General features: G+C 40.6%; 2 protein-coding genes across 2 annotated transcripts; one reads left to right on the top strand and one right to left on the bottom strand.

Moving 5' to 3' along the window:
* Positions 1 to 368: 368 nt before the first annotated feature.
* mmp25b (matrix metallopeptidase 25b) lies at positions 369 to 7,526 on the top strand. The gene is made up of 11 exons (XM_086064173.1): positions 369 to 435; positions 539 to 621; positions 1,298 to 1,430; positions 1,910 to 2,051; positions 2,240 to 2,544; positions 3,316 to 3,498; positions 4,190 to 4,274; positions 4,862 to 4,944; positions 5,022 to 5,174; positions 5,258 to 5,551; positions 6,658 to 7,526. Exons 2-11 carry the CDS (start codon positions 547 to 549, stop codon positions 6,915 to 6,917), a joined length of 1,713 nt encoding a protein of 570 aa, XP_085920299.1. The 5' UTR covers positions 369 to 435; positions 539 to 546; the 3' UTR covers positions 6,918 to 7,526.
* A 37-nt stretch (positions 7,527 to 7,563) lies between these two features.
* On the bottom strand, positions 7,564 to 10,629 carry LOC147156593 (carbonic anhydrase 4-like). Its single transcript, XM_086064185.1, has 9 exons — positions 10,503 to 10,629; positions 10,116 to 10,191; positions 9,763 to 9,789; positions 9,505 to 9,675; positions 9,050 to 9,198; positions 8,885 to 8,980; positions 8,726 to 8,801; positions 8,482 to 8,645; positions 7,564 to 8,394 (listed from the first exon to the last, which is right to left on the bottom strand). Exons 2-9 carry the CDS (start codon positions 10,189 to 10,191, stop codon positions 8,191 to 8,193), a joined length of 963 nt encoding a protein of 320 aa, XP_085920311.1. The 5' UTR covers positions 10,503 to 10,629; the 3' UTR covers positions 7,564 to 8,190.
* Positions 10,630 to 12,964: the final 2,335 nt, after the last annotated feature.

The following is a 12,964-nucleotide window of genomic DNA, read 5'->3' on the forward strand; positions in this document are numbered from 1 at the left end:
CCGCCAACAGGCCATTGGTGGAACTGCAGGCGGCCAAAATAAGGACTGTGACCATTTCATCTTATTCAATATTATATTTGAGCTTTTATTCTTTTTTATGTTGAGCACCGTCAGAGAGAGTGCTGTATTAACAATGTGTTTATTATTGTGATGAATAGTTTGCAAATCTGTGCTATATCATACTGAGAACAATTCTGGATGATGCACACTTGGGTGGGGTGGATTGTGGTGGTGAGGTGGGTTGTCCCAACCCAGATGAATTTGAGTCAGAGAGAGAGAGAGAGAGAGAGAGAGAGAGAGAGAGAGAGAGAGAGAGAGAGAGAGAGAGAGAGAGAGAGAGAGAGAGAGAGAGAGAGAGAGAGAGAGGGATGCTTTATTGATCAGCCCATCCTAGTCTCAGGAGAGCAGACTGAAGCTTCAGAGGAGACCCCCACGGTGAGCTTTGTTGTTTGCCTCTTGTTTTTGTTGTTGTTTTTTTTAAGGAACAATCATGAGATGTGGCAAAAAAAAAAGTATTTAAGTTTCTTTTGTGTTGCAGCTGGTGTGATGGAACTGATTTGGATGGTTTTGACTTTGGCTGCTTGCACGTCAGCTGTGCCAGAGCAGTACAGCAGAGCAGTGGTGAGTTTTGATCAAATATGTGAATGGGACTATGAGATGTATGGTCTCATAAATTATATTTATTTACATAATGATAACACTGCTCAATTATGTCAGATTAGAATTAATTTGCAAAGTACGTCCGATACTTTTAAATAATGTAACCAGCAGAATGACAACAAAAATGTAACGTAACTGAACACTGGGATATTGTTAATAAGTGTCAATCAAAGTGTGCTTATATAGACTATATGACAATGGTCATTTGTAACAATATCATTGTGGTTGTGTGGCTTCCTTTCAAATGTACGCTGGTGCTGGCACCGCAAGGGGAAGGGCATGTTTCGAAATCACTCATAAGAGATGCACATCTTTCCTGTTTTGACAGAAATTCATGAACACATCACACTGAAATTTACAAACACATCACACACCGGGCATCCGTTATGCTCATTTCGGTTATGGTGAAAGCCAACGGCACAATATTGAGCAGCTCATGCAATATTAACCCGTATGATAACATCATTAAATCACATGAAAGATTCACTTCCTTAAGAAAGGAAGTGAAATAATGCACATGTTTAGGAATCACATATTGTTGTTTTTCCATGTATTCTGCTGTGGTCTGCATGTTTGGGGGGGAAACCACACATGATGGCAGTTCCTCTTTTCTTCTTCTTTGTTTTGTACACTTCAGGATTGGTTAAGCAGGTATGGCTACCTCCCCCCGCCCGACCCCCGGACGAGCATGCTGCAGACCAAGGAGGGCATCGAGAAAGCCATACGGGTGATGCAGAGATTCGGCGGTGTGCGGGAAACCGGCGTGCTTGGTAAAAGGGTGCTGGCAATGAGGCCTCTGACTTCCTGTTAGCTTCTGTTGCTACTGATTAATGTGGTATGGGACGAAACAAACACACTTCCCCTTCGGTGCAAATATTGACGTCAAAGAGTTATGGATTCTAGTGACTTAATGTTCCCGTGAAGTGAAAATAAATACGTCAGTCAATAAATATGAATGATTTTTTTTTTTTTAAATCAATAAGTGGCCAATATAAAATGGCGCTACGCTATCCGCAAGCATGTGTCCAACATTAACTGTCAGATCAGACTTATTTTTCCCCTACTTGCAGCCGACAATGAGGCACTCTATAGCGGCCACGCCAGCAGACTAGCTGTAGCTAGCTAGCTAACTGCATATTGCTAATAACCGTTTTAGCCACGCCCCCCCCCCCCCAAAAAAAAAAAACTCGGGAAAACTGTACAGTGCTAACATCTGTATTCATTCTTACCAAATCTACCCAACCTGCAGATGCCGAAACTCTTAAGCTCATGTCGACGCCGCGATGCTCCCTTCCCGATATTGTCGGGAGCGAGGACATGTTGAAGAAGAGGAGGAGGAGAAGATATGCACTGTCGGGACTTAAGTGGCACAAGAGCGATCTCACATGGAGGTGTGTTTGACATGGGAAGCTGTTGACATGTTTGAAGAAGCGATTTCAGTCAAAATGGTATTTGTAATGTCTTGCGACTGGAAGGAAGGTAACAAGCTTTTTAGACCACAGTGCCACCTGCTGGATCTGGTGGGGCACTGTCCAACTTGCCCCTAATGCTAACTCACTATCAACCGTCCCATCTGCAGCGTCCACAGCTACCCGTCGCCCTCTGCCTCCCCCAACCTGCCCTCCAACTTGGTGGACACCATCTTCACGCACGCCTTCAAAGCCTGGAGTGACGCGGCCCCTTTGACTTTCCGACAGCTGCAGAGTGGCGGCAGGAGCGCACCAAGCGGCGGTGACATCAGAGTGTCCTTCAACCGCTTGCTGCATGACGACGGGTACCCCTTTGACGGGCAAGGGGGTACCCTAGCCCATGCCTTCTTCCCAGGCAGGGACGACGTGTCGGGAGACACACATTTTGATGACCATGAGCCGTGGAGCTATGGAGGTACAGTATAGTACAGTAATAGGGGTGTCAAAGTTAGTGTGCTCATTTTGAGTTAATTTAAAGTTCCTTTAACACCACTAATACTTTATTTATTTATTTATTTATTTATTTATATATATATTTTTTTCACTAATACTTTAAATGCGCGATTAATGACAGCCCCTTACTTGGAAAACATGCCCTGGGGGAATTCCAGTCACAACTCAGCAAACACGTCCACGTCAAAATTTAGCGGTAATAAATTCAATCATAATGCATATATTTGTGGAGACTTGGGTCAAGTTATATTTTACACTTTTAAATTTCACGTTACTTCATGTTAAAGATTAGATTGCTCTTAATATGAGAAGAAAAATGCACTGAGCTGTCACCAACGTCTTCCAGATGCAATTTTGCCATCTTGTGATCTAAACACAAATCAATATCGCACTCGTTTTTTTTAATAGTAGAGTACATCTTTTTTATTTTAACTCAATTTTATGAATGATTATGAAATTACTGTATCAATGGCTAAAAGATGCAGCCATATTTCTATGAGTTTAACAGGTTTTCCCCACTTTCATGTTAACAAGAGTAAGAAAAATTAAAAAATATATTTCATTGTACATTTTATTGTACATTTAGAACAGATATAAATTTGCAATTAATTGTGAGTTAACTATTGAAGTCATGTGATTAATTACAGTTTAAAAATGGAATCGCCTGACACCACTGATATGACTATATATATATATAGTGTGTGTGTAATAAATATAATAATTCTGCCTGCAGGGGACAGCGGCAGCACCATCGACTTGTTCACAGTGGCAGTGCACGAGTTTGGCCACGCACTGGGCCTGTCTCATTCCTCCTCGGACCCCTCAATTATGAGGCCGTATTACCAGGGTCCCGTGGGAGACATCCTCCACTACCAGCTTGCGCTGGATGACAAACTGGCCATTCAGCAGCTTTACGGTTGGATAACAGTTTTGTTTTCTCTTCTTTTCTTTTTTTTTTTTAGCTCTCTCTTCACTATGCCTTTATTAGAGGTCTCCAGTTAATTCCGATGAATCATCCGATGATGAGGTGGCCCTGTCTAGACGCGCTCGGGCTGCCGCAGGTGTTGCAGGTGTCAGGCATTCTCTGGCAGTCCGTGTTTTATTGCCATTCTTTACACTTTCAGCATTTTTCTTCTTAGTTGCTGATCCTGTTTGCTCGCCGGTGATTTATATGTTCCCTATACACTGAATAAGTTCCTCTTTGTGTAGCTATTAAGTTTCCGGTGGCCCCTTTTGTGAATTGTGTCGCAAAGTATAGAATATTGCTGAATCACTATTTTATGACCACAAATGTTATCTTGATCATGTGTTATTGCCACCTTTCGTCATGATGATTCACTGGCCTCCTTGTGATTATTTTTCCACAACTAGAAAGGTCCTCATACACCAGCTGCAAATATTTGCTTATGTAGCATATTCTTTTTATGACTTTACTGGCCTATTAAAGCAAATAGGTAATCTTGTTAGTATGACTGAAAGGATTGACATCTTCAAGTCAAACTTTGCTGGGCACAAATCGCAGACAATTATAGCACGCTTTACTTTTGAAATGACAAGGTGTGCATATCCTGTGTGACAACACGTTTGCCCACATTGCTCTTTTACAGGCAGCAAGGTTGGTGAACGACCAGGAGGTGTTGACCCTAACCTCCCTCGCTTGCCCAGCCCTAATCCGACCAAACGGACAAAACCGTGAGTTAAATAACCGTGAACACAATAACAACTATTTGCATTTGTGAAAACATACTGTTACTCTTGGTAGAAATTAGCATTTAGGCCTGACTTTTCACTTTATACTACAAGAATAGTCTGTCCGACTGTCTGTCTGTCTGTCTGTCTATCTATCTATCTATCTATCTATCTATCTATCTATCTATCTATCTATCTATCTATCTATCTATCTATCTATCTATCTATCTATCTATCTATCTATCTATCTATCTATCCATCTATCTATCTATCTATCTATCTATCTATCTATCTATCTATCTATCTATCTATCTATCTATCTATCTATCTATCTATCTATCTATCTATCTATCTATCCATCTATCTATCTATCTATCTATCTATCTATCTATCTATCTATCTATCTATCTATCTATCTATCTATCTATCTATCTATCTATCTATCCATCTATCTATCTAAGAATTACTACTACCAACTAAATTCTTAACCTGAAGTAGCTTTGACTGTGTCTCTTGCGCCCTCTTATGGATGTCTTTCAAACTACGTCCAATGCAACATGAGCGATTTATTTTACCCTCTGCTGTCCCAGGTCTGACCCTTCTATCCACAACCGTTGTCTGGGGGGTTTCGACGCAGTGGCCAACATCAGAGGGGAGGTCTTCTTCTTCAAAGGTGAAGATAAACTCTCAAATTCCAAAAATGTCCTCAAGTGTGACTTCAATGCCCACTTTGTGGTCTTCTGGGAAAAGGTGCTAATTTCTGGAGGACCACACGAGACAAGACGCTGGTGTCGCTTAATCCGGCTGAGATCAAAAACTTCTGGATCGGACTTCCTCCAGGGACGAATAAGATTGATGCCGTGTACGAGAGGAGGAGTGACAACACCATCATCTTTTTTATTGGTGAGGAATCTGACCAAAAAAACAGGACGGGGACTTAAATAAAAGTATGGACATTTGTAGTATTTGTATCCCCTCTCAAACAGGATCTCAGTACTGGGTCTTCAAGGACACAGTGGCCATGACAGGCTTTCCTCGCCCGCTCTCAGAGTGGGGTATGAAACGGAAGAACGGCGTGCTAGTGGACAGAGTGGACGCCGCCTTCATCTGGGCTCATAACGGCAAGACCTACCTGTTCAGCCAAGGCGAGTTTTGGAGGTTCGACGAGAGTCGGAAAGGTCAGCAGAGGACCACGCAGCCCGAGTCGGGCTATCCGCGTGACAACAGCCTCTGGACCGGAGTTCCCGCCCACATGGATGACATTATCAGCTGGGGAGAAGGTAACGTCACTGACAGCCTGACTAAACCGGTGGTTCCCATCCGTGTTAGCGTAGCGGAATTCTTTGCTGGGTACCTTGTGACATTCAGATGCCGCGATGGCCAAGACGTGACCAGTATTGAGACGGAATCTTTCCATCTGACTGTGGTGTCGAGATAAGAAATGATAACCTCTATTATGCATCAAGACGGTCTGTTCTGCGCCATCACATTCCAGTCGTCTGATAACAACATAGCTAACATAATGTAGATGGAATGTGGAAGAACATTTTGCAGTTCAACAAAACAAAAAAATCACATATATTATAATATCAGGCCTAATTTGTTTGACCATTTTCCTTTCCCTTCTGGTCAAACTCAGAAATTTGTCTTCTTGTTTTTATAACATTCAATAATATGTTGTGTGTGCCCCCACTAGTCTAAAAACTGCATTCTGATTAATATTGTGTTAATGGAATATGAGTTCAACAGCAAAATCCAGCCGATTTGATCTATTTCAGTGGGCGGTTATTTTGACATCACAGGTGAGCCCTGATTGGTTCTTGCCACTGTGATGCCTTTTTTAGTCGACAGTAAGTGGCAAAATGGCCGCCCCCCTGAGATGGATTTAAATAAAAAAATAAATAAAACAAATTAATTTAAGAGATGTGTTCCCAGTAATAGTCAGGTAACACAACAACCTTTTATTTATTTATATGATTCTCTAGGTGTTTATTTTACCATTTTTTTTAAAAATGAAATCGAAGGGTATACTGACAAAAAAGGCCCAGAAGCCCACACCAAAAACATTCAAACTAATATTTTCATGGATAAGGAAGCCTAACAAGCCAACCAAGAGATGAGAAATAAATTGGATGATATCTACTTGTTTTTAGTGTATTTTACAGCTGATTTAAGACACGGGTCGAAACCGACCCGTTAACATAAGAGATGGTAACAGAAAGTTAACACAAGACGAAGGTTAAAAAAATAATAATGGTGGATTTTGCTGCTTTAACTCATATTCCACATACGCAATATTAATCAGAATGCCATGTTTAGACTAGTGGGGGCGCATGCAACATATAATTGCAAACAAGCCAATCAAAGGGCTGTCTTTTCTCCTTAGGCGATGCCTATTTCTTTAAGGACAACCACTACTGGGTGCTCAAGAGCGGAGGCATGAACCAAGACGCCGTAGATCCGAAATCCATCGCTGTGGACTGGCTCCGTTGTCCTGTTCCGCCTCCGACCGTTCCGGTCAATCCCGATGACCCGCACAAATGCAAATGCGACCTAACGGGATCGTCTTCACGTCTAACAAGCAACTGCCTCCTGCTGTCTGTTTTACTGGCCATTCAGGAATTTGTTCTTAAAATAGGAAGTTGAGTTTTGGAGCGGGTCCCTCAGTCACCACAATGTTAACTATTTGATATTAAAAAGAAAAAAAAATGTCACAATGATCTATAGCAGAAGTATGCAACACATAAAATGGCGAATTCATAATTTTTTCTCAACTGTATATAACATATTTTGAATATTTTGCCCTTGTATTATCACATTTTGTACATACAGTATTGTTAAATAGATCCGTGTCAATCACACCTGAGCAATATTATCTTTGTGACGCCGCAATTGTTTCGCTCTTGTTCTAGGATGTCATTCAGTTATGTAAACCCGAGCGTGAATGTTATCATTGAAGGAGAATGGAACAGGTTTTAAACTGCGTCACATCTTCTTCAATTAACAAAAGGTGCTGGCGAAGGACATTCACTTGCAGGCTGGATAGGAGAGGAGCACTGATTAATATATATATATAATAATATATATATATATATACAAACCAAAAGCAGTATTTGGGTTTATGAAACTGGAATGAGATGACAACTGAAACTCATTAAAAGGCTGGTCCCTCCCACTTCAAAATGGCTTAATAAGATGGTAGAGTTCTCTATAGTTCAACCCTTCATTCGACAAATAAATACACTGTTGATTTCCTAGTAACACCATTTTCTGTGTGACCAATCAAAACACATACTAGTCATATTTTTTTTATTCACAGATTGCGAGCACACAATTATTTATTGACAGTTGAGACATGATCAAAAAGCTTCAGTGTAGATTCCGATTTGACTTCATTAACGCGTGTGTGGTTGACCTTAACCTTCATTATTTCCTGTATTTGTGTATCAGTGAACACACACAGATTCACATATTGTAACAGTTCCGATACATGTGCAAGTAGTGCATGACAGGACAAACTTGATCCAAATCAACTTAAGATCATAAATATCAAAATATATAAATGCAACAATAGCTTCGTATGTTATGTTAGCTTAGCTAAAAACATAAATTACTAGAAATGTTCTATTGCCATTCATTTCATTTTGGATACATAGTTTTTCTTTAAAATGATCCGTCATTGATTTTTATTTTATTTTAAAAATTTATGTAGGCCTGTGGTATCAAACGTCGCCAAAATTACATTTTGGCTAATTTTGAGCTTACATACATACAAGAGAGTACATCCCGCATCGAAACATGCTGAATTATTGAGGCAGTATCATTCAATGTCGATTAGGTGACACGCACACATTGGAGGACAAAAAAAAGTTGGGCTGATTATGTGCCAGCGCGGGCAGGCAAACGTTCACAAACTGGTTTAGTAACAGCTCGCCAGTACCAGGCTGAGAGCCAGCAGGCCCAGGGAGACGCAAGTGCTGGAAGCGTCGCTGGTGTCGTCGGTGTCGTCGTCCGAAGCACGAGTGGTGACGGGCTGTGACCTCTGGACGCCCCTGAACACGTTCACCATGATTTCTGACATGGTAGTATTTTCGATATGCAGCAATGTGCTGTACATGTCAATCTAGGAAGGACGGGGGAAACCGTTGACAAGTTAGGAGGTTTGATTGCAGTGTGTTTTCTGCCTCTCGCTCATCCCATGAAAACTCACCAAGTTTGCGCTGACTCGAATGGGATTCTTAAACACAGTCCAGACCACGGCTTCGTAGCAGCCGGGTGTGGTGAGAGAGCCGAGATAGCGATAATACTGGGTGCGATCCACTCCAGCCACCAAATCATCCAGAGTGATCCCGGGCATCATAGAGACAATATCATCTGATGACAAAGGTCGATAGTTGCTAACTTGGCAGGGAACGTGCAGAATTTAGTCAAGTTTGGGTCGAGCGTCTCCTTACCAGCCAATGTGATGTTGCGTAGGTAATCGGTGAGGGTCTTCCAGCTGGCGGGTTGATCAGTAGTGCCCGGGTCTACCTGCGTTTGTTTTTGTTTTTTTAATATGACATCAAATGGGATTCTAAAGTACATCGGGATATCACACTGCAAACACATCTCACCTCAATGAGAAAGCCAAGAGCAGCAACTCCAAGAGGGTCAGCGATCGCTAACGTCGTGTTCCCATTAAAGCTGGACTTGATGTTCACGATGTGTAACTGTGGGCAGAATCGACACTTAGCACACTTGCGCAGGGAGGAGACAAGTGTAGAAAATATAGAGCTCACCTCCATGGGGAATTGCACTCCATTAACGGTGTGCTCGGAACCAGGTACGCTGCTGCGGTTACCCCAGTGCAAGTGGAACTGCAGGCTGTCATAGGACTCACTGAGACCTCCCCCGGAAATCTGCACCCCGGGCGAGAAGTTCACTTTGACTGAAAGAGGGAGATATCAGATCAATACAGTAAGTCTGAACAGGTTCATCGAGTACTCACATGTTAAAAAAAACAACAACAATGACATATCGACTAGCACTCCTGATTCTGAAGGCCCTGAGTAGATTAAATTGCTCTAGCAGGAATCTGGAATCCGATTGGTCAAAAAAATAACAACATATTGGAAGCAGTGCAGCCAAGTGAAACACTACGGAATAAAGACAACAGGCTTTCGGGAATAAATTAGGATCATCTCATAGAGAAAATATAACATTTTAGGATGTCAGTTAAAGGTCAGGTCCTCACCAGTTTTGCCAGTATTAGTTATAGTGTCGAATATGTTAGCGTTGCCGTAGTTTGTGAAGCTGAAATCGTTCAGGCTTTCATCTTCTGTGACCGCTGTGGTGTCAATATTAATGGGCGACTGCCTGGTCCCGTTGCAAAACGGAGCAGCAATCGTTGGCCATGTGGTGTAATCTGGAAGCAGAAACAACAGGTCGAGGCTTATCAATGAACGTCGATGAAGAAGCAATGAGGAAGCAAAAGATAATGTTGGCTACTTACCGCACGTTGGTTCATGATAACACCAGGCTGGGGAAAAGGTGAAATGGAAATAGACAGACTTAAATTAGTGACTCATTAAGTAACATGGGTGGGGAACCTTTTTCCTATCAGGGGATGTTGCTATTTGTTGCTAAAAAAAAGTTGCCATTGAGTGAAAGAACATGAAGTATGACTACATCATCTAACGATGCACTTGTGCACGTTTGGTAGGGTGCTAAAACGTGGCAAATTGGCGTCAATGATTTCAGATAAGTCACCATACTTTTGGATAGAAATGTAAGGGGTGAATTAACAAGCAGTGATTCAAAATTGAAGAAAGATGGCTACCAAAAAAAAAGTCAAGAAATGCTTACGTATTGTGTCATCGGCACAGTAGACACCCGCCGCGAGGATGCAAGCGGCAAACGCAACCACGAATCTGCACTTCATCTAAAACAATGATTTAGAAAAAAAGAAAGAAAGAAAAAAAAAGAAAAAGAAATAGACAAAAAAGAGGAACGTAAGTGGCAATATAGCATCCAAACGATCATGAAAATCAACAGCTTCTCGTCGACTCAAGTTAATGCTGGAGGCGCTTCGAAATAAAAATCGTTCAAAAATAACTAACTAAATAAATGTATAAAATAAAAATAAAAAATAAAAAAGGAAACCCTCTCAGCTAAACTAAAATATGCCTATACATAACTGGGCGAACGACCTAATAATGCATACAAATATGAACAATCCATCAAGCGTCTCACCTTTACTGCACCTGTGCGCGTGTGTGTTCCAGAATACTTGTACCTTTCATCTTTCCTTCCACACTTTTTATATGCTTGGATCGCCGAGGGGAAAAAAACCCGCCTCTATTATCACCTAACCCATCCCACAAGTATTCGACACGAGCGGAATCTACTCACACCTTTTTTTGTTCGCATCGCATGTAGATTCCAGAACAAGAGATACAAATCTGTGCTACGCTTTGAATGTCACTGTTAAAATGTTACAAGCTTAATAACATAACATGCAGTCCGAAAGTTCAGGAGGTGAAAGTACCTGCAGCAGTGAGCTTAAAGAAATATAAGTAAGGATGAGTTTAAAAAAATGGAGAAAAAAGTTTTATTTAATTATTTATTCACTTATTTAGGTCTATTCTTTTTTTCTTGCTTTTTTAACTAAAGGAAATTAAACACTAAATTAGAAAGAAAAAAAAACTTCCCTGCACACACACAGTAGTTTCCCTCTCTTATAAACTTGTGCTCGGGCTATAAAGAAAAATCATTTAACGCAAGCCAAATTCTGACAGGATAATGAACAGACAACATGGCACCTACATATATTTTAACAGCTTTGCTAAATTTGCCAAGTTAATCATTTTCTGTACAATATGTTTTTTGCACCCCCACTAATCTAAACACAATATTCTGAATAATATTATGGTTGTGCAATACAAACACAATTCCCCAAAAGTTGGGACACTATACAAATTGTGAATAAAAACTGAATGCAATTATGTGGAAGTGCCAAATTTAATTCAGAATAGAACATAGAGAACAGGTCAAAAGTTCAAACTGAGAAAATGTATCACCAGAGAAATGCCCGCGCGTCTTGGTCTGCTTTAGAAATGGCTTCTTCTTTGTACTGTCGAGTTTTATCTGGCAACGGCGGCTGGCACGGTGGAAAATGTTTTCTGGAAGTATTGCTGAGTCCTTTCTGTGATTTCCCTTACAGTAAGCATTCCGGTTTGCGTTTGACCTGTCATCTATGTTCTATTCTGAACAAAATATTGAAATTTGGCACTTCCACATAATTGCATTCAGTTTTTATTCACAATTTGTGGAGTGTCCCAACTTTTTTTGGAATTGGGTTTGTACGAGTTAAGTAGAAAACTCCAGGTAACGACCCTCGCGGCTCACCTGTTTTCTGGGTCATGTGACGTTCGTAAGCTGAGCCCTTGGGACTGTGATGTCATTTACATGGCATTACGGCAGCCCCCTGAGATGGATAAAAAAACGGCGGATTTTATCTATATATCTATATATATTTAAAAAAAAATGCATCAGTGGTTTTCTGGTGCATTTGTGTGTGTCACTACTTACGCCAAGCCTGTTACGCGCAAGCTAGCTGTTAGCTAGCACCAATTATCTCAGTTTGGAAAGCGTTTGGTGGGATATATTCCAGCCATATACAACTTAAGTAGATATATTTTTTGCAGCGAGAGCATGTTAGCATGTGTAAGAAAGATGCTAGATGAAGTAGCATCAATTTTTTTTTTCAGGTCGTTTGGTATTTGACTGACAGTTTAGCAGTATGCGGTCTCAGAGCATTCAGTGGATAATGGTAAAAAAAAAAACGTTTTAATTTTTTTTTACAATTTACAAGCCTAATTCAGACTTACAAAAAGAAAAAAGGATAGACCTATGTCTTTTTATGTAGTGTTTAATTGGTTTCAGTGACACATTGAAAAATAACCATTCTGAAAAACAGAAGACAGGATTTAAGTCTCTGTTCAAAGCAATTAGCTCGATGGTCACCAAGCTTACTTTTTTTTTCTCTTCCTCTAGATAGTTAAAAAGTTTTACAATGTATATTTGTAGAATTCTCTATTGACAGAATTTGTAATACCACTGTTTTGCTGTTTCGTTTATGAATCATAATCCAATTAATGTCTAGGCAGGTGTTAGTCAACAGAAATCCGGTCATGCCTGTAACAGAGAAACTTGTAGTATACACACAGGATTCATATTCTTCCTTTATTGTGTCCCTCCAGCTCCTTTGTTAGTCCCTTTCAATGAGTGCATCAAGTACTGAAATACATTCTTGTGTCGAGAAAAATAACATCATTAGTTGGTTTCAACTAGTCCCTGTCTTGATTTATGATTCATCTATTTCATACTTGCAGGAATATACAGTAACTCCAATAGCACCAGTCTCAGGTTGTAAAGTTAATTATCCAAGTCAACAGGAACTGAAACAACAGCTTTTACCATTCACGTCTGCTGGCCTACTTTTGCATAATGGCATGATACAAAGGCAACACTAAAAAGGTGATCAAATCCACTACACAATAACCTTAATTCGCTAAAGGATTTTGAAGATGTAGCCACCTCCTACTGATGCCAGCTTTGCGAGACAAGACGTGAAGTTGGTTTACTTCATGGATTCACTCATTTTCTGGAACTTTTGACTGATCGATACATTTTTGTACTCAATAAAAAGTACA

This window comes from Leptonotus elevatus, chromosome 20 (assembly GCF_054856555.1).
Source record: "Leptonotus elevatus isolate MCC_2025b chromosome 20, RoL_Lele_1.0, whole genome shotgun sequence".
NCBI lineage: Eukaryota > Metazoa > Chordata > Actinopteri > Syngnathiformes > Syngnathidae > Leptonotus > Leptonotus elevatus.